Here is an 18,678-nt window from a genome sequence, read left to right on the forward strand (position 1 = left end):
ATTATGTTTGGTGATTTGGGTTCAAATCTAATTATGATTAAATTTTATTAAATTATTATATATAAAAGATAAAAATACTCTAAAAATATAACTTAATCAGTATATGTATATGAGAACGTATTTTAGTAATTTCACAACTAAATTAGTAATCGATGATCTCATGATACCAACTCAATAAAAGACTTAATATAAGTGTAGATTACAATCTACTATTGTCTAGATAATCTCCATGTACCATTAGTATTTTCTTCGTAATTTAATTTTAGATAAACTACACTAATAAATAGGGAATTATTAATAAATTTATTTTATTAAGAGGTTTTAGTATCTATTATAAGATTTTTAATTAATGTTGTGTTTTAGCCCATTGATAAGATATAAATATGGCACATTGAATTCTCAAAGTTCTGATGGTATGTGGTTGGCTATTTATTGGTTTTGGCATAAGAAAAACAATTGAATTTACATAGTTTGTTAAAGTAATAGATACTAATGCGGAGAAATTATTTTATGGATCATTTTGATCATATTTGTTGGGGATCGATCCGATTAAGCAGCAAGTAAAAAATAGTGGAAGAAATTGAGTAATTGATCACACAAATTTAACGTGAAAAAACCCCTCCAAAGAGGATAAAAAACCACAGGCAAAGATAATTTTACTATAATGGCAAAAGAACGAAGAGTACAAAAGATGGAGATAAAAACTAAACCCCAAAAACCCAAAAACAAAGAACCTTCAAAACGTAAACACAAAATTCTCTAAATGTGTTATGAGTTCTAATCTCTAATGGGTGTATTTTTCTAAGGTTGTAAAAGAGCCTATTTATAGGCTAAATTCTTAGGTCAAATGATAATAAAATAATCTAGACTAATCAGAGTTTGATTGAAACAAATAAACAAAATTTAACTGGAAGATTATTTCTCAAATTTGACTAAAATAGGAGTCATACTCAACAAATCTCCACCTTGACTCATATTTCCACAATGTCATCTTTGCCAAAGCCTACCACGGGCATATCTTAAACTATACAGGGAATTAACTAAGTCGAAACTGTGCTTAGAAACTGGAATATTTCTAGCCTTCAACTTGTACACTGTCAAATCAAAACTAACCCAGGTCTAATTTCCACGAACACAGTACCCTAACTTTTCAAAACCTGCATCCAAAAGAGAACCTCTCTTCAACAAAACGGTCATACCTTTTTCCCTCCTATGACCAAGTTGCCTCCACTTCAAACAAGTTAACTTCGACTCCATAACGAACGAGAGACGTCCGATTTCACCAGTCAGTGTAGAACATTCCAGAATATAAAGACTGTCGGTTCTTTTACCTTTTAACAAAACGAGAGCTCTACGAGATACTTTAATGCCGCTCGACTCAATGTTGATTTTGCATCTTTTCAAGTCTAAAATACTCAAAAAGATGAGATTCTTTGGTAAATCAGGTACATACCTAAAATCTGAGAGTGTCCTAATCGTCCCATCGTGTGTATCCTAATTTTAACAATATCAATACCAATTACCTTACTGGATGAATCGTTTCCCATGCTCACAACTCCACCTTCAACCGAACTGTATGTGGAGAACTATTCTCTATTGGGACACATATGGAAAGAACATCCAAAATCTAGGATCCACTCGGACGTAAGCTTGGAATTATCACTCATTAACACTAACATGAAATTATCACCGCTTTCATCGGCCAAATACATCTTCCTCATTACTCTCAGCAGCTTTTTTATTTTGTAGTTTATAACAATCTGCTTTGACGTGACCAAACTTTTTACAATACCAACACATTTTTTCTCGCTTCTTTGATGCTACCAAAACGAAAGCTTGCCTATCTGCCTTACTATCCGAACCAAACTCATTATCGAGTTTGTCTCTACTCAACAAATGACCCTTCACATCTTCGAACGAGAGTTTGTCTCTGTCATAAATCAGGGTCTCCCTGAAAGACTTGCATGAAGTGGGGATAAAAAACCACGGGCAAAGATAATTTTACTAGAATGGTAAAAGAACGAAGAGTACAAAAGATGAAGATAAAAATTAAACCCCAAAAACTTAAAAATAAAGAACCTTCAAAATGTAAACACAAAATTCTCTAAATATGTTATGAGTTCTAATCTCTAATGTGTGTATTTTTCTAAGGTTTTAAAAGAGCCTATTTATAGGCTAAATTCATAGGTCAAATAATAAAATAATCTAGACTAATCGAGTTTGATTGAACAAATAAACAAATTTTAACTAGAAGATTATTTATCAAATTTGACTAAAATAGAGTCATACTCAACAATATTATTTATGGTCTCTTTTCAATTATTTAATAATATTTTAGTAATTTTTCATGTCATTGACACATAATTTTAACAATTTTTTTACCATGAATCTCAAACCTCAAATCCTGAATACTGAACCCCAAAAATAAAACTCTAACCCTAAAATCAAACTTAAACCCTCAATATTGAACCTCAAATCTCAAACCCTAAACATAAATTTTGGATTTGAGTTTGAATTTGGGTTTAGGGTTCAAGGTTCGAAATTCAAGGTTTAAGGTTAAAAAATTACCAAAATTATGTGTTAATGACATAGAAAAAATTACTGAAATATCATTAAATAATTGAAAAGTGGCTATGAATAATGTGGTCAGAACTCAGAAGGGTCCATAAAATAATTTCTCTAATAATCTGGGTTTAATCCAATTATTTTTTGGTAATTATTTTTAATAGATATTCAATATATTTAAGATTATTTTTTTATCTTTCATACCAGATTTATGGCCTATGTTTGGAATTTGTAATTGTCTCTCCCATTAATATTATCACCAAAGTTCAATATATTTAAGATTTTAAGCTTATGACATTCATAATATCATTTTCTAATGTTACATTCATTGTACGTGATTTTATGTGTTTATTTTTTAATTTATTAAACAATATAATTTTACGATATGTAATTAATACAAAACAAAATTATTTAAAAAATAAATAATTAAAATATACTAAATACAAATATTACAATAAAATAATTCCTACTCAAATGTTTGGCATATCATATATTAATACTACTGGTCTTCAATTTTCATTTTTTCTTATTCTTTTAATCAATAAAATGAACTTAATAATTCGTAAATAATAATTAATATAAATACTTCAATTTATTTTATATTAGATAAATACAATTATTTTTGTATGTAATATATAAACATAAAATGATGTTATATCAATAATTGTGTAAATAATTTATGAGAATTGATCAAATCAAAATTTTATGTATAAAATTACACAAAATCAAAATTCATATATGCAATTGCGTATTAAACCAAAATTCATGTATAATTTTGAGATTTATCCTTTTAACAAATTCAACAAGAATTAGGTAAGTAGAAATAAATTTTGGTTGACCATATTCTTTTATTCCAAAATACATTTTATGATTTAAAATACATTAAAATAATTTTATATTTTCATTTAAAAATATTATCCCAAATAATAATTACTATATATCAAAATTTCACATGAACAAATCCAAATAAGATACTGTCTTTATCGACTTGATTTATATAATAAAACTATATTTTATCACTCTTTAAAATTTAAAATTAATTTAAATATAATAACATAAAATTATAATTTAATAATTTGATTCTAACGAAATCGATCCAATCGATTAATTCGATAAATTTAAAATCAAACCCATTCCATATTGTTTTAAAAAGTGAGGTAGTAACGTGGGCAAGTGGGAAAAAGCTATTAATATCCTATAGCAGACATACCATTGAAGCTGCATGTGTAGGATGGTGTTGTGGGCCAATTCACTTGGCGATGTGCTTAATTAAAAAAAATCTATCACACATTAATTGTTATTTAAGTAGCCAACCTGTTATGAATATATATTAAAAAAGAATGGTAGATATTTATTACTTTTTAGAAGGTGGTGTAATAAATTTTTTTATTGTGAATTGAGTTTTAACTTGTTAATGTAGGAGGACGTGAGTTTGAGTGTACTGAAGCGCGTTATCCTCTTATTTATGGGTTGGGGAGGGACTATGATAGTTCTAGGCATCGTATAAAAGAGAATAGATATAATCAAAACTTATAATGAGATTGTTCAAAAAAAACTTTTTGTCAATCTGTCTTATTAATTGAATTAAATCGAACCTGATTATATCCAATTTTTTTATACCCAAAACAAATACAAAACACATAAAATAAAATAAAAATTACAAATACCAAAATTAGTAATTATAGACTTCTATATATATAATTTCAGTTAGCTTCTCCCTGCTCATATGGTCACAAACTTTTCTCCTGATTTTGCCTAGACTTTCATAAAACCCAATTTAGCACCTCATCATTTTTCTTGGACCACTGGATTTTTTGAAATTGGTCATTCAGTATGAAAATGTAGGTCGAAATTGGATTGAGTGACCAATGAATTAGAATATGACCACTCTAAATCTACCCAATGTGGCCTAATAAGCATGTTCGCTACTTACGGCTCGGTCTTGATTCAATTCATTCCAAGTTCACTTTTAAAAACTTGCTTTGCGTATACCTATGCTTCATTGATTTCTTCATAAATAACTTTAATTTTGTGATCCCAGCCAATTCTTCATGGACATTACTCTATGACTACATGTGTGAAGTCCAAAATTTGAACCAAACTAGTAAATGGACGTTCCCACAGCAAATGCTCCATGTTTTCTTCCTCTACTTGACAAAGTGAACATTTAGTATCAGGGGCGTAGATATGGGAGCATGGAGGGACCCGGCCCCATGAAATTTTTTCATTTAAAATTTTTAAAATTTTAAATTAGTAAAGATAAAATTATACTTTTGTTCTTTTTAAAAATGATAAAAAAATTGATTTAATCCTTTAAAAATTATAAAGATATAGGCTATTAAAATGGTGAAATTACATTTTTACTATCGTAAAAATCACAATTTAATTTTGACCCCTCGAAAATGGATTTTCTGACTTCGGCCCTGTTTAAAATTCAATGATCCTATCCTCTTCTAGAAAACCATGATTACTTAATTTGTATGGTAATTTAAGTTTCCATAGAAATTGTCTTATTTTTGGGGGGACAGCAAGAATGGTCCTGTTTATATTTTCTTACCTGAACATTCGTGAGTTCTTGAAAATAAGCAGATTTTACAGAAAACTCACCATCTTGGGAGTGTGTTTTAATCTTATCTTCATGTGTCCATCAAAAAGTGTTTTTGCATCCCACAACCTTTGCGTATTCATATTAACGATCACATTTATACTTTCTTCTTGACAAAATGGTCCTAATTGCTCCAAATTTCTCCATTTATTAACATTTTGCCGACGTTTCTATTGAAATTTAGAATGTTTTAACACTTTGTTTTACTATTTTAAAATTTTTTTTAAAGGTAATTTCATTAAATTATTCAATGAATGAAACCATACAATTTAGAGAGAAAAAAATAGCAAACATTCGTCGTAAATAGTGCAGGACAAGCTCCATCAACACAACAAAGGCTTTAGCCTTAGCATCAATAGAACATTATGGCACGTTAACAATTGGCTTTGTCACAACTTAAACACGACGTATTTGGAGTGATTGCAAGCACTTAATACGATAGGAAAATCAGTCCCAGTTGGTCCAAAGCGGCGAGCAAAAATAGATAAAAGAATCTAGCATTCACCAAACTAGAGAGGCGGCAACAAAATCATCCCTAAAATCACTTGTAAAACTAAGATTACATGTTTAAGCAAAACTAAAAAAGTGCTACAAGAGCAGACAAAAACTTCTAAAACTGAAGACTTTTATTAAACAATGGAAAAATAAACAAAAATATATAAAACTTGAGACAACATGGGTCCAAATCGACACGTGAAATCATTTATTATTTTGAAATACTTTCAAAACAGAAACAAATAAAGAAGTTGACGAAGAGCCACCCACTTTTAAAGAAAAACTACTAGTGGTCGATGGAGTTTTAGCGAACAATAGACACCATCAACTATCTATCACAACTTGTGAAGACAACAAAGATATTCACAAAATAGATCTGCAAAGCTTTAATGGCTAGCTTATGCATGCATTTTTATAAGGGATGGGCTTCGTATTTTCGGCCGAACAGACGGTGGCGTTACAACGAGAAGCTTCCTAACGTTGCGACTACGGACGACGTCATGATGACACAAATGGGGTACTATTTAAAATACTTATGTTAATGATTATATATTTTTATGATTTAATTTACAAAAGTTTGGTCACTATTAGTAATTTGGGTCGGATTAGATTGATTTAATTTAAAAACGGTAAGCTAACGTGGCACGTTAAATCATCATTTCAAATGAAAATTTTAAGTTAAATTTTAATGCCAAACGAAAAATATAGGGACTAATTGTATAATTTAACCAAAAAATTTTGTTTGAAATAATGATTTAACATGTCACATCAACTTATCGTTACACCATTAACGACAATTAACGACTCAGTGACTAAAATGTTACAACACGTTAACGTAAGTGACAAAATGTAACATTTCAAACATAAGTGACTAAAATGTAACATGAGGTAAATAAAATGATTGTTTTGATGGTTTACCTTAATTTAAATACAAATTTGATTAGTTTTTAACTAAAGTAAAAGCATTTATTTATCATACGCTACAAATAGAAAACACAAAGTGATTCCAATAAATGTTTAATTATTTATATCTTTATTGAGTAAAAAAAACAGATAATAAAATCACGAGACATTGGTTTAGTGGTAATATTGAGATTATAATTTTTTTTTATATTATGCATGTTTGTTTTACGGTTTATGTCCAGGGTTTATGGTTATCCTTCCTAATAATGTTGCTTCTAAAATTTGAATCTACGTTTTCCCCTTAGAAGTGCAATATGCCTTATTATTGCATCCGACCACTTGTTGGTAGATCATAAAAAAATTTAAGATTTCGAATATGAGTGTTACTATATATAAATAAGTGGCTTTTGCTTCAAATGGTTAATTAATTAATTATTAAGTTTAATATTTATTATGATTTATTATTATTATTTATTATTGTACTTAAAAGAACTTTTGTTTAATAATTTTAGGTAAATTATAAAATAGTCATCTAATTATTTGCGTATTTTTGTTTGGTCATTTAGGTTTAAATTTTTTTTATTTTAGTCATTAACGTTATCGAACTTTAATATTTTGGTCACTCCTCCATTAAATCTTTAGCAATCATGTTTTTATTGGCATAATAAATTTATCCTCTAATGTTTACAAATCCTATCAATTTAGTTCTAAATTTAAAATTAACAAATTAACCCTCAACTTTACACATTACATCAATTTAGTCTTGATTCTTAAAATTAAAATTTTAAAAATAAAAAATTTGTTTAAAAGTTTGATTTTTATAAAAATACATACAAGGTCATGAAAGTATTTATAAATAAATGAATATATTTTTCTTATTATTTTTGAAATTTATTAATAAAATAATAATCTTATAAATAGAACAATTTAAAAGAGAAAAATCATGAAGAAAACTTAGATATATTCAACTTTTCTCTTTTTCAACATTAATGATTATCGTATTCAAATTGGGTCAAAAACTACATCCTAAGGTCAAAGAGAGTGAGAATCAATATCTTTAGGTAGTTGCGCATAATGGGTTCGTTGTCCTTGAGGGCAAGTATGATTGGAGGTATATAGGTGAGGATAAGGTATTGGAAACTAAGGGATTCGATGGAGGATGCGGAAATTAAGGAGTTTAAAGTAAGGATTATTAGGACCGGTGGTTGTGGGCTAAGGCGGTGCCCAACACTCGGCAAATTTGACGAGGACTAATAAGTGAGGCCAGACATATAATAAAATGTGTTATTTATAAAATAAACTTTTTTTAAGAAAAATGAAAAGTTTGAATCTAGTTTAAGTCTTGTTTGTGGGGTTTTTTTAAAATATTTTATTTATAAAAATATTATTTTAATAAATAAATTTCATGTCAAAAAAGAAAAGAAAAAAATGAGTATTCTTTTATTTATTGTAATCACTGAATTTTGTCCGGGATTAATTTCGTGTTTAAAAAAAAGAAAAAAAAGAATTTTTTTAAAAATTACATTTTGACACTTAATCTTTTCTAAAATTATTTTTTGACCCCAAAATTTCTTAAAATTACATTTCAACCCCTGAACTTTTCTAAATTACCTTTTGACCCTTAAACTTTCTAAAAATTACATTTTGACCCCTTAACTTTCTATAAATTATGTTTTGGCCTCAAAACTCTTGCTGCATTTACATTTTGGTCCCTCTGGCAGCAACCAGCGCACCTTGCGCCTGAAACGGCGGCGGCCGACCTAGGCCCTCCCTAGCCCACTTGCTACCAGCAAAAAGAACAAAAAATCAGCTATAAATGGGGCTTAAAACCCCAAAAATCAGGACCCCCCATAATCAAAAAAAAAGTTTCAAAGAAAAAGGAAAAAAAAAGGCTTTGAGAAAGAAAAAGAAAAGGAAAAGAAGAGAGGAGAGGAGGAGGCGTCGGCGGCACCGTGGCGTCGGCGGCAGCAAACGACGACGGTGGAAGCTAAGTTTTGAAGAAGAAGAAGAAGAAGAAGAAGAAGAAGAAGAAGAAGGAAGAAGGAAGAAGGAAGGGGGAAAGAAAAAAAGAAAAAAGAAAAAGAATTTTTTTAAAAAAAATAATCAGGCCGATCCGACCCGGGTCCGACCCGGCCGACCCTAGAACCCGACCTGCAGCAGCCAACAGCCCATCAGCTTACCAGGCCCGGAGAACAGCCCAAAAACACAACAACAAAAAAAAGAAGAAGAAACAAAGTACAAGGCCCAAAGCAAAAAAGGGGCCCAAAGCAAAAAAAGAAGCAGGCCAATAGAAGGCCCATTTGCGCACCAGCCCAGGCCCGCACACACCAGCCCAGCAGGCAGCCCAACGGGCAGCCCAGCAGAGAAAAAAAAGAGAGGAAAAAAAGAGAGAAGAAAAAAGAGGAAAAAAGAACAAAAAAAGGTTCAATTTGTGTAACCCGTTCGACGAAGCTCGTGTTTCGAGATCTTTCAGGTAATTTCATTTATTTCACTTTTAATTTAATACTCATATTTTTATGTTATTTCGTTTTAATATTTTTAGTACTTTATGCATTTTTATATTTTTGTATTTATATGTTTAACTTAATTCAATTTCAATTTTATTTTATTTTAAATTATTTTAATAAATAAGGTAACGAATCGATTTAACATTAAATCGTTGATTTCATCGCTATGTTGGGTGAATATCACCGGTTTATGTTAAACACGATGCGTCCTTTTAAAAATTGTAAATATTCAAAAAAAAATTCAAAAAAAAATTTTCCGTGTTTCGAAATTTTCGTGTCTTCAGAAAAAAAATTTCGTATTTCAAAAAAAATATTCGCGTTTTTAAAAAATAAGGCAACGAATCGATTTGACACTAATTCGTTGATTTCATTGCTATGTTGAGTGAATATCATCGGTTTGTGTTAAATATGATACATGCTTAATAAAAAAATTGAAAAATCTGTGCTTTTAAAAAAATTCCGGTGTTTCAAAAATTTTAATGATTTCAAAAATTCTCGTGTTTTCAAAAAAACTCATTTTTAAAATTTTTCGTGTTTTCTAAAAATTTCCGTGTCTCAATAATTTTCATGATTTCAAAAATTCTCGTGTTTTCAAAAAAATTTATTTTTAAAATTTTTCGTGTTTTCTAAAAATTTCCGTGTCTCAAAAAATTTCATAATTTCAAAAATTCTCGTGTTTTCAAAAAATCATTTTAAAATTTTTCGTGTTTTCTAAAAATTTCCGTGTCTCAAAAATTTTCATGTTTTCAAAAATTTTCGTGCTTTCAAAATTTTTGTGTTTTTAACAATTCTCGTGTTTTACTAAATTTTCGTGTTTCAAAAAATTGTATGTTTTAAAAAAAAATTTCTCGTGTTTCAAAAATTGTTGTGTTTTTAAAAATTTTCGTGTTTTTAAAATTTTTGTTTTTTAAAAAAATTTTCATGTTTTAAAAAAATTTCGTGCTTCAAAATTCCCGTGTTAAAAAAAATTCTCATGTTTCAATCGGATCACGAGTAAATATTAAATTGAATTCGTATTTTTTGAAAATTAAGACAACATGCGTTTAACGAGATACCAATTTTGGGCGTCGCGAGGGTGCTAATACCTTCCTCGCGCGTAACCGACTCCCGAACTCTAATTTTCTTTGTATTTTCACGTAAACCTAAAATTACCTCTTTTTTTTTGGAAAATTTAAAAATAAATTTTTCTTCTAAAAAGAGAATTTATTAGGTGTCCGATCACACCTAGAAAAAAAGATCGGTGGCGACTCCTTTTTTAAATAAAATCGGGATTCTGTTTTAAAACTTTCAATAGTTACTTCGTCTAGCGCCCATGCCCAAATTTTTAGGTCGCTACATTTATAATTTTGTATGTATTTTTATAAAATCTTATTTATTTTCATTGAAAAATAAACTCTTATATTATTTTTATTTTTATTTTTAAGAATCTAAATTGATAGAATGTACAAAATTGAAGGCTAAATTTGTTGAAATTTTAGAATTAAAATTAAATTGATAGAACACAGAGACATTGGAGGTTAAATTTATTATTTTGCCAATAAAAAGGTCATTGTTAATTATTTAATGGAAGAGTGATCAAAATATTAAAATTAAATAACGTTAATAGGTAAAATAGAAATTTTTAAACCTGGTGACCAAAGTGGAAACATGCTAATAATTGGGTAATTATTTTATAGTTTATCCATAATTCTAACTTAAGAAACTTAAAACAGAATCAAGTTAGATAATAATTATTGTCTTAATTATATTGGATACAATGTAGAGACATTGCACTCTTAACGAGAGAATACATATTCAAACATTGGAAATGACATTGTTAGGAGAGACAACAATGAATGGAATAACAATGAACTCTGAACATAGACACTAAAACAAGTATAAAAAATACTAAAAAAATATCTTAATTCTTACATAAATTTATGCTAAATTTTGTCGCACCCATTTATCATAAAAAAAAGTGCCCATTGAAAGTCAAGGTGGATCAAAACTTGTCGAATTCGAGTATTGTTGTCATCCTTATATGTTATATTTTACTTTCTAGTAGAGCCAAATCAAATCAAATTTTATTTTATTTTATTTTATTTCATTTTTATACATTTGTAACGAATTCAAACACGGCATTGACTAAAATACCAATAAATGCCATTTTTTTTTAAAATTATAGAAATAGGCCGAATTTTTGAATTTACGAGAATGGACTGATTTAGGAAAACCTAGACAAACAGATTTGCAGCTTGTTACTAGACAATGAGGGATTGCTTCCTCTTTTAACTAACAACATAAGATTAAATGGTACACTATACACATATCTCATATCTCATATTGCTTAAAAAAAAAAGAAAAATTAGACTATTGGTCTATATAAAGCCACTTTTAGTGTTGATTTGGTAAAAAGCACTTAAAGATAGAAGCGTTTTTCTGTCAATATACTGAAAATGCGTCTAGTTGGAAGTGTCATTTTATTGGTGACACACAAAAAGCGCTTCCAGCTCAAAGCGTTTTTCTGAGTTTTCCCTAAAAACACTTCCAGTTCTAAATTAGCTTATTCTCGTAAATATTCAAAAATTCGGCCTATTTCTGTAATTTAAAAAAAAACGGCATTTATTGATATTTTAGTCCACGGCTTATTCAACCCGGCCAAAAAGCAATTTTCCCACCAAACACGCCTTAAGTAACGGAAAGCAACGACTTCTCAGAACATCTCGGACACCAATAAAACGACAGCGTACTAAGCAAAACAACAGCAGCAACAAAAATAACATGGCATCGCTTCCGTACGCCGACGTGGACAGTACCCAAAGAGCAATCGCCGGTCAAGCCGAGGGCTTCGGCCGGTTCGCAGTCGGTGGTCTCCACGGCCCTCTAGTCACGGTCACCACTTTATCCGGTCCGTTTCCTCTAAATTCTTCTTTCAACTTAATTTTTTCCCTTTCAAATTACACTTATTTTTTACATATAATTTCCTTGAAGACGACGGTCCGGGTTCTCTCCGAGACGCTTGCCGGAATCCGGGACCGGGTTGGATCGTGTTCAAAGTGTCGGGAACAATCCGATTATCGACGTACTTAAGCGTGGGCTCTCACAAGACAATTGATGGACGAGGCGAAAGGGTAAAGCTGACGGGGAAAGGGTTGAGATTGAAAGAATGTGAGAATGTGATTGTTTGTAATATGCAATTTGAAGGTGGAAGAGGACACGATGTTGATGGGATTCAAGTAAAGCCAAATTCGAAGCATATTTGGATCGATAGGTGTAGTTTTAAAGATTATGATGATGGCTTGATTGATATTACTAGAGGAAGCACTGACATCACTGTTTCTAGGTAAATTTTCCTTCTTTTTAATGGTTTTTAGTGTTGATATTTGAAATTATTGTTTGAGATGGTGTTGGTTTATGTGATTATTGTTGAAGCAGATGAGGTTAGAATTTTAGGGTAAAGTAGTGATTGGATTGAGCTTTAATGGTTTCAATATTTTTCAATCTAACATATTACAAATTAAAATGCATGCTAGAACTTGGTGATGCAAACACTGAAAATGGTATTGAATGTGAGGATTAAATTCTGGGTTTGTTTTGGTTTCTGCAAATCTTTCTCCTAATAGATGCTTGGGAAGTGTTTTATATCTTAGAGGATTGTATCAAATATGTGTCATATACAAAAACTTCAAAGGAAAATGAAAAGTTAAGTACTATAGTTTTGTAATCAGTGAAACAAAGATTGATGGATTTGTGTTTTCAATTTTTGTCATTTTGCCCCTTAAGGATTATCTTATTCTAATAATTAAGCCAATGATGCCTTAGTTTAATGGCAATGTTAAGCCCTGAGATCTTTGAGATTTTGAGTCTTGTGTGTAAGTTCTCTTTAGATTTATTTAGGCTTGAGGCCATTGTGTGCGGCCGTGTCTGGATATATTCTGGTTATCAGTTTGATCATGCATAGTTGCAGTTATTTAGATGTATTGATTGTACTTGTAACTGTATAATGGTTGAATTCAGAGTTGTAGAGGGTTTTTTACATCATTTTTGTTTATTCAATTTAGGCTCCCCTACAATGGATTTTATGAAATGGTCTTTTGAATAAACTGGGTAATAATCAGTGAATTGACATTGGATTCTGGGTTTTAATGTGATTTCAATGTTGTTTTTTCTGCAATTTCGGTGCCCCCCAGATGTTACTTCACTCAACATGACAAGACAATGCTCATTGGAGCAGATCCTACTCATGTAGGAGATAGGTGCATCCGAGTGACGATCCACCATTGCTTCTTCGATGGAACTCGGCAAAGGCAACCTCGTCTTAGATTTGGGAAGGTTCATTTGTATAACAATTACACTCGAAACTGGGACATTTATGCTGTTTGTGCAAGTGTAGAAGCCCAGGTAAATGTGTCTTTCGTTTTTTCTTTTTGATGGAAATAGATAATGTTCTTTCATAATTGTGTATATTGTGTTTAATCAGATATATTCTCAATGCAACATATATGAAGCAGGAAAGAAGAAGAAAACTTTTGAGTTTTATACCGAGAAGGTGACAATCTTTTACTAAACAAAACCTAACATGATGATATACTTGTGATTTGGACGTATTTGGTTGGTTTTGGATCATGTCAATTCGGGCTTTTAAAATTATTGTGTCAATTCGGTATTCAAATTTTTTCAGGTATTTTCAATTCAATAAGTTTAGGGTTTGGATCAATCTTAGATTTTGGACATTCAGGTTTGAAGCTCGAATCATTTGAGTCCTAGTCACTTAGTATTCGGGTTATTTTAAGTTACTTGTTTGGATCATATTTTGGTTCGAGTCAGGCAACTATAAGTTATTGATGTTTTACTATCAAATCAGTTTGAGCCAAGTTCAGGTTGAAGATGATTATGTCAGGTTCCCCAATTTAAAAGCTTAGTTCAGATTGTTTGAGTTCTAGTCACTTTGGATTAAGGTCACTTCAAGATACTTGTTTGAACCATTTAAAGTTCAGATCAGATTTAGGTTTGGATCAATTCGTGCTCAAGATGGACAAGTTTAAGTTTATAAATAAGGTTGAGTTGAGTTTAGTTTTGAGTTGATTGGGTTGGTTTGTGCTTCCAATTTAGGTCATGGCGGGTTTAGTTGATTTTGAGTTTAAGCCATTACTTGTTCAAGGGTTCAGGTTGATATCATTTAAACTCGAATTTGTTTTGAATGCCGCTCTTGGCCCGAATATACAGGCAGGGGATAGGGAAGAGGCGAGTTCAGGTGTAATAAGATCGGAAGGAGACCTGTTTTTGAATGGTGCACAATCATGCTTATTAGCAGCAGGCAGTGGGGAAGGAAGTGTGTTCCACCCAAGTGAATATTATAAAACATGGACAATGGAAGCTCCCTCGGACTCTTTGAAACAAGTTCTTCAAGTATGCACAGGTTGGCAACCTGTTCCTCGGCTTCTTGATCACCATAAGTGATGATTGTATTTAGTGCTTTTTTCTTTATGAATCTAATTTATGTGTTTTAAATAGCTAACGAGGGGTAAAAGGAATTAACTAACGAGAGGTAAAAGGCTATGGAAACCCTGTATTAGAAAATAAATTATATTTTGCTCTCCATTCAAAAAGCATATTGATCTTTTCTGATAAAAATTTATACATTTGTACTGTTAAAATTATCGTAATTAATGATATAATCAGATAGTGATACATAGAATACCGCGTATATATCATGCTAACAAAAACTAAATTACTCAATTTAATCTTCAAAATATGTTATCATCAAGAAAGTATAGTTTTTAAAACCATTTTAACACCAACCAAATATTCCATTCTTTATACAAAGATGAGCAAATATTCTTTTTATCAAATAGGAAGCAAACGAGGTTTCAATAATATCGAATTAAAACTTCTCAAACTAATTGGATTTTAATTTCACTCCTCATCAAGAAATGCAAAAAATCCATAAATTACCATTCAATCAAAAAGACCAGAATCTTGGTTTTTAACAAGGGGGCAAAAAAGAGTTTCCAAACATGAAGATCGAAACAAAATCACAACTTGGGTTTTACGGAAGACGATGCTAGAAAGTAAAGAGCAAATCGATATGTAAATAGAATGTGAGAGATCCTACCCTACACCTTAATAGCATACTTCCTCATTGGGAAGTACATTTCCTTCTTCTTCTCCCTTTCGGTCTTCAAAGATGCCTGCAAAGCAAAATAACAGATGTTCAATGATTCGGGTAGTTCCCATAGAACCTGATGCTGACAAGAATTAACAGATATTGCTTCAACCGAAATCAAAAGGATATGCTTATACCTGGTGCTTGGTAAGCCTTCTGCGGATAGCTCGCGTCTTCTTGGGACGGAGATCGAGAGGCAAGAATTTCTTCTTCTTGTATGCCTCCCTCAATGCAGACTTCTGCTTCTGTGATATTACTGTCAGAACTTGAGCAATGGACAGCCTCACCACCTTTCTGCATCCACAACACCACCAGACTCAGAACAAAGTTCCGAAACCAATGAACCGATAACCAGAACACTGGAAAACCGGAACAACAAGACCTCAAGTATTCAACTAAGAAACCGTAAACAGAACTTCAAAAAAGCAAAAAGCTCGACTTGTCAACCAAACCATTTCAAGTTCATTTTCACAGCTTTCTATTTCACTTCTCGCAATGTCAGAAAACGATCAAACTCAAGTAAAAACAGAGCATATAGCAGAATAAACATCAATCCAAACATTATTCCTCCATAGAAAAAGTAAAATCATGCAGCTTGCTATGCATGAAAACCAGTTTCTTACATTGTATTCTTGAAAACCATTAGTATTAAAATTTTATTTATTAAAACAAAATATGCTATTCAAATCAGAAGAAACATTTCATTCCACCCATTTCTTAATACTTTTTCAATTATATAATTTACATTTTCACTAAAAAACCAAAGAAAATTACAATTACCCATTTCTTCAAATAAACTAAGAAACCAAATCCCAATTTATATGCTCAATTAAACATAAACTTAAGATCCATAGCTAAAACATAATAAAATCAACAAAAATGAGAGAGAGGAATAAGGTTTACATCTTAGAAAGCTTGTTAGGTGCACCACCGGTAACTTTAGCAACGCGAAGAAGAGCAAGTTCAGCTTTGAGATCTTTCAACTGAGCCAAAAGATCGGTTTTTGATTTCTGTCGCAACTCATGAACCTTGATCCTTGCTGTTTTTATTTATTTATTTACAAAAAAAAAAGAGTTAAAAATCCGTGTTCATCATTCTTCAAACTAACGATAACATGTAAGAAAAATATAGAGAATTTACAGGCTTTTTGATCAGTTACCCATTGCTTTTCTTCTTTTGCTGTTCTGCTGCTGGGACGACAACGGCGGCCTCTTTCTGTTTTCAGGGATAAATATACGCTGAAACCCTAAATTTAAAGAAGCGAAGGGTTTTTTAAAGTGTGGAGTTTGCTTGGGCCTTACTGGGCTTTATTTCTTTCTTTTGATATTTTTGGGGCGTAATCTTCATTGGAATTATGAAATTTAAGTATTGGAATTAAAATAATACACTAATTATATCCATAATTATAATCAGTATCAACAAGTGTCGGGTACAATTAGAAATTGAAATGGAACGGGGTGGAGGTAAGGGAGGATGTTGTTAAACGTTTTATAATTGGCATGTTTTGCTTCACCACTCATCTCGTTATACTATGGATGTATAATCTTCAAAACCACGACCACCTTCATAGATGTTAGAAACATTCATCCCCACCTCGTTTCACTCCGTATCAATTTAACATTTGCTACTTATCTTTAACAATTTCAATCTTCTGAAAGTCAAGTAAATATTTAAACATATTTCTTAAAAACTTGAGGAGAGTCATAACACTAAACCAAAGCTATGAATTGCAAAAAATAAAAATTAAAAACTAGAGAAATTCTCTCTTTCCGAGAGCATAGGAAGAAGAAAAAAAAATGGTGAAAGTAAGCGGGTGGCTTGGAGGGAAAAAAATGGGTTGAGGAAGAAGTCAAATTTAACAATTGACATGGCATGCACAGTTAGCTGGCATTAAGGATTTAACGATCGAGTGATCAAATTGTAAGTTTTTTTTTATTTGGGTGAGCAAAATAAAAGTGCCCAAAAAGTTGGGTGACTAACTAGATAGTTTACCCTATAATTTTTTATATATATATTTGTGTATATTAATAAATTTTAAACACATGTTTGTATTCTAAATTGTGGTTTTCACACGGTATATGGGTGATAGGATTAGGGGAGAGCAAAACTCGAATCAATTCAAAAAAATTGATTTTTTTAAATTTCGAGTTAATCGAATTGAGTTATTCGAGTTATTCATTTTTTTCAAGTCAACTTGAATAAGTAATTCGAGTTTTGAGTTTGAGTCGAGTTGAATTTTACAATTCGAATAACAGATTGGTATAAATACTCATTTGATTCTTATCAAAATTGAAATTAAGCAAATTGATCTCTCTCAACAAAATTACAAAACAAAATCAAAATGATTTTCAAAAATTCAAAATATTTATAAAAATTCCAAAATTTATATTTTTTAATTATATATAAATTTAAAAAATTCTGAAGAATATATAAACAAAGTTAAAATTTTAAAATTTTCTAAAATAATAATTTTGGGACATAAATAAATTAATTAATGGTTCAAATTCATCATACTAAAGTATCTTATATTTTCTTATTTTGCTTTGAAAAAGTTTTCAAATATATATGGTTTCAAATTTATGTACTCCAACATTGAATTAGTTATAAAGTAACAAGATTTTAATTTAACTCAAACAATTTCACTCGATTCAACTCGACTTAAATTTCATTTCTCTCGACTTGATTTGGAAAATTTTCAAATTGAGTTAGGATGATAAAATAAGACTCGTTAACTCGATTAACTCAATTTTTTTACTCAATTCGATTCAACTCGATCTAATCGAACACTCACCCTTAGATAATATTTTTTTATTAATGACGTTGTTGACTAAGTTATTGTCACAAATTAACTCGACACCAACTCAAGGTTGATGACAAAACAACGATAAACAATTGTAGTATTCTTAACCTGATGTGTTTTTGTGTTCAAATTTCATTTTACTTATAGTTTAATCTATTTTTTCTTTTAAAATCATAAATATTTATCAATTAATTTCAAACCATAAATTTTATTATTTATTATATGTTATTTTAAACACACATCTATATTCTAAATAGCGATTTCCACGCATATGCATGTAATATGATTTCTAGTAGTATATAGTTTTAATATACAATAATCACTTAATACGTGAAAAGTGTAATCAATCTTACATATAAAAAGTATGTTTGGACACCATAGAGTAATAGTAATAAAGTATAATTACAATAAATTATCTATATTGGTGTCACTCTTAACTGAATCCATCAATTCAATTATGAAATTACAAAAATATCATTCCTTTTAAATTATAATTAATATTATTATAACGATACTTTTATACCATCTTTAAATAAAAAGATTAAAATTATAAATTGAATGATCGAATGTGTTTTCAAAAGCAATAAAATTACTATCATTGATTATAATAATTTCATAAATATGTGTAACTATAATAATTGCTTTCCAAACACACAAA

General features: G+C 30.3%; 2 protein-coding genes across 3 annotated transcripts; one reads left to right on the forward strand and one right to left on the reverse strand.

Annotated features, from left to right (window-relative positions):
* The first annotated feature begins 9,026 nt into the window (after positions 1–9,026).
* LOC105777453 (probable pectate lyase 4) lies at positions 9,027–14,666 on the forward strand. Of its 2 annotated transcripts, XM_012600736.2 has the most exons (6): positions 9,027–9,041; positions 11,772–11,962; positions 12,046–12,397; positions 13,245–13,455; positions 13,535–13,603; positions 14,281–14,666. In XM_012600736.2, the coding sequence occupies exons 2-6, from the start codon at positions 11,836–11,838 to the stop codon at positions 14,512–14,514; spliced, it is 993 nt and encodes a 330-aa protein (XP_012456190.2). In that variant the 5' UTR covers positions 9,027–9,041; positions 11,772–11,835; the 3' UTR covers positions 14,515–14,666. The 2 variants fall into 2 exon arrangements, with proteins under 2 accessions (XP_012456190.2, XP_052478292.1); XM_052622332.1 differs by lacking the exon at positions 9,027–9,041 and having other exon boundaries at positions 11,731–11,962; positions 12,016–12,397.
* A 322-nt stretch (positions 14,667–14,988) lies between these two features.
* On the reverse strand, positions 14,989–16,498 carry LOC105777454 (60S ribosomal protein L35). Its single transcript, XM_012600737.2, has 4 exons — positions 16,380–16,498; positions 16,124–16,259; positions 15,358–15,514; positions 14,989–15,245 (listed from the first exon to the last, which is right to left on the reverse strand). Exons 1-4 carry the CDS (start codon positions 16,381–16,383, stop codon positions 15,171–15,173), a joined length of 372 nt encoding a protein of 123 aa, XP_012456191.1. The 5' UTR covers positions 16,384–16,498; the 3' UTR covers positions 14,989–15,170.
* Between the last annotated feature and the right edge of the window lie 2,180 nt (positions 16,499–18,678).

This window comes from Gossypium raimondii, chromosome 10 (assembly GCF_025698545.1).
Source record: "Gossypium raimondii isolate GPD5lz chromosome 10, ASM2569854v1, whole genome shotgun sequence".
Classification (NCBI taxonomy): Eukaryota; Viridiplantae; Streptophyta; class Magnoliopsida; order Malvales; family Malvaceae; genus Gossypium; species Gossypium raimondii.

Coding starts and splice junctions, on each gene's coding strand:
- LOC105777453 (XM_052622332.1), top strand. CDS start 11,836: ATGGCATCGCTTCCGTACGCCGACGTGGACAGTACCCAAAGAGCAATC. Junction 13,456..13,534: donor GTGCAAGTGTAGAAGCCCAG/GTAAATGTGTCT, acceptor GTGTTTAATCAG/ATATATTCTCAATGCAACAT. Junction 13,604..14,280: donor TTGAGTTTTATACCGAGAAG/GTGACAATCTTT, acceptor CCGAATATACAG/GCAGGGGATAGGGAAGAGGC.
- LOC105777454 (XM_012600737.2), bottom strand. Junction 15,515..16,123: donor CCTAACAAGCTTTCTAAGAT/GTAAACCTTATT, acceptor TTGTGGATGCAG/AAAGGTGGTGAGGCTGTCCA. Junction 15,246..15,357: donor GAAGGCTTACCAAGCACCAG/GTATAAGCATAT, acceptor TTTGCTTTGCAG/GCATCTTTGAAGACCGAAAG.